Source organism: Petromyzon marinus, unplaced genomic scaffold, assembly GCF_048934315.1.
Source record: "Petromyzon marinus isolate PM22_M1 ecotype Great Lakes invasive population unplaced genomic scaffold, UKy_Petmar_22M1.pri1.0 PM_G_Scaffold_9, whole genome shotgun sequence".
NCBI lineage: Eukaryota > Metazoa > Chordata > Hyperoartia > Petromyzontiformes > Petromyzontidae > Petromyzon > Petromyzon marinus.
In genome coordinates, this window is record NW_027423046.1 from 1,645,530 (window position 1) to 1,647,500 (window position 1,971).

The 1,971-nt window shown below is 49.0% G+C and overlaps 1 protein-coding gene across 1 annotated transcript in view; it reads left to right on the forward strand.

Annotated features, from left to right (window-relative positions):
* Positions 1-607: 607 nt before the first annotated feature.
* LOC116937260 (cyclin-J-like) overlaps positions 608-1,971 on the forward strand; it is a 97,945-nt gene continuing 96,581 nt past the window's right edge. The window contains exon 1 of the mRNA XM_076063164.1: positions 608-718. Coding sequence (XP_075919279.1) covers positions 620-718 — 99 coding nt within the window. The 5' untranslated portion in view covers positions 608-619. The remainder of the gene's footprint in view (positions 719-1,971) is intronic.

Below are 1,971 nucleotides of genomic sequence, written 5' to 3' on the forward strand. Positions count from 1 at the left end.
GGTTTTGTTTCATCGTAGGCTGAGGACTACCGAATGAGTTCTTCGCCATCTTTCACTCGCTTGGACAGGGAGACAATTTGGCCGTGGGTTTTGTCACTCTTGGTTTGCGTGACGGCGACAATTAAATGCTGTGGCCCACCGTAACCGGGCGCGTCGCCTCCTTAGACCCCCAGAGTAATCTATTATCGTTTCAAAACACCTCTTGACCTCTTGACCCAACTCCACAGCGTCCCAACTGCCCTCCCAACCCCCGCGTCCTCGTTTTTTTTCCCCCTCGCAGGAGCTGTCGCTGCCTCGGTTTTGCGCACGCTCGCCCCAGCTGCACCTCCGTCGCCACTTCGTCGACCTCCTGGCAACGCTGAGCGAGCGCCTGCAGCTGAGTGTGGCCACGCACCACCTGGCCATCGCAATGTTAGACGTGTTCATGGACCGCCACGACATCACCGTCCGCTGCCTCTACACCTGCTCAATCTGCTACCTCATTATAGCCGGTCGGTCAATTGCTCACGTGACCCACCCACCCACCCGATCACTCGCTCATCTCTCGCTTGCACCCTTGGTCGCTTGTTCACCGTCGGCATGCGTGTCCCTGACACCCTGCGCAGCCAAGTTCGAGGAGATGGATGAGCAGGTGCCACGACTGGACTGGGTGAACCGGCTGGAGGTGATGACCAAGCAAGGGCTGAGTCTGTCCAAGGAGGAATTGCAGCAGACGGAGGTAGCTGCATGCCCCTATTAATTCGGCATGTAATGTTTCACCCCAGAACCGTTCTGTGCATTGTCATGATTCAAGGTCACGATTTGATTCAAGAAACCAATTGTTTTGTCTTGTTACTTTACAATCTTACTCTGTGGGTCTGTCGGTAAAGTCACGTAGATGGAAAAATAATTTAAAAAATCTCGACGTTTCGATGGCAACACAAGCAGTCGTCCTCAGGTGATTGCTTGTGTTGCGATCGAACCGTCAAAGACCCAAAGAGTATGAACACATCATCTCTGTTTCATGCCAACTAATTATTCTGTAGACAATTTGAATGTACAGCCCGAATTTGAATATAGAAGCGTGTCTTCTTACTAGATAACAGGAAGGCAAAAGCTGCGGAATAACATTACCACAGCAGACCTGACAAATGAACGTGGAGTGGCGCTCATTTATTTGCACGGCGCTGGAACAAGTGCAGGAAATTCTCCCTTCCTATGGTGGAGCTCAGTCTCTCCATAAAACAATCACCCCGTGACGATTTGCTTGCGTTGCGATCGGAATGTGATATTTTTTATTATTTTTTCAATCTACGTGGCTTTACCGAAAGACCCAAAAGAATATGACGGTCATTGCATTTACCCGTGCAGACGAAGGGCCGAGTTGACTCCTTGACCAGACATTTGAACTGTTTGCGAGCCATGCACCAACCCAACTAGTTAAGCAACCATTGGAAAGATGTTCTAAATCGAACTAAACATTAAACTAATTTTCAATGGTACAGTATATTTTTCAAGTAGTGGTACCCCAAACTTTCGCAGCTCTTAAATTCCCTTTTCACACCATCAATATGTAAACTCCCCCTCCCCCCCGCGCCAAACGGCATGTTCACCCGCACGTACACCACTTCTATGCTAAGTCGGCCAATCAAATGCAAATTTTTATGCTAATTCCTTTGTCAAGGCACCTTGTTTCCTCGCACACAGCTTAAATATCCGTGATCTGAGAGTGGCTGTGTTTCACTCCAGCGCTGTCCTCGAGACAGCCTGATCCCTTCACCTGATGAAGGCCGCTTGTGTTGTGGCCGAAACGTCGTGATTTTTGTTGTTTTATTTTTTACCTACGTGACTTTACCGAATAGAACCAAAGAGTATGGATCCTTGCAGTCACGAAAGCTTTAAATCTAGAATAGTTAAATAAACCCTCCAGGCAACACACAGCAGCGTGGCGGACTGAATGCTTTACGCAGTGGTGGCAGCTGTGCCGTGCCA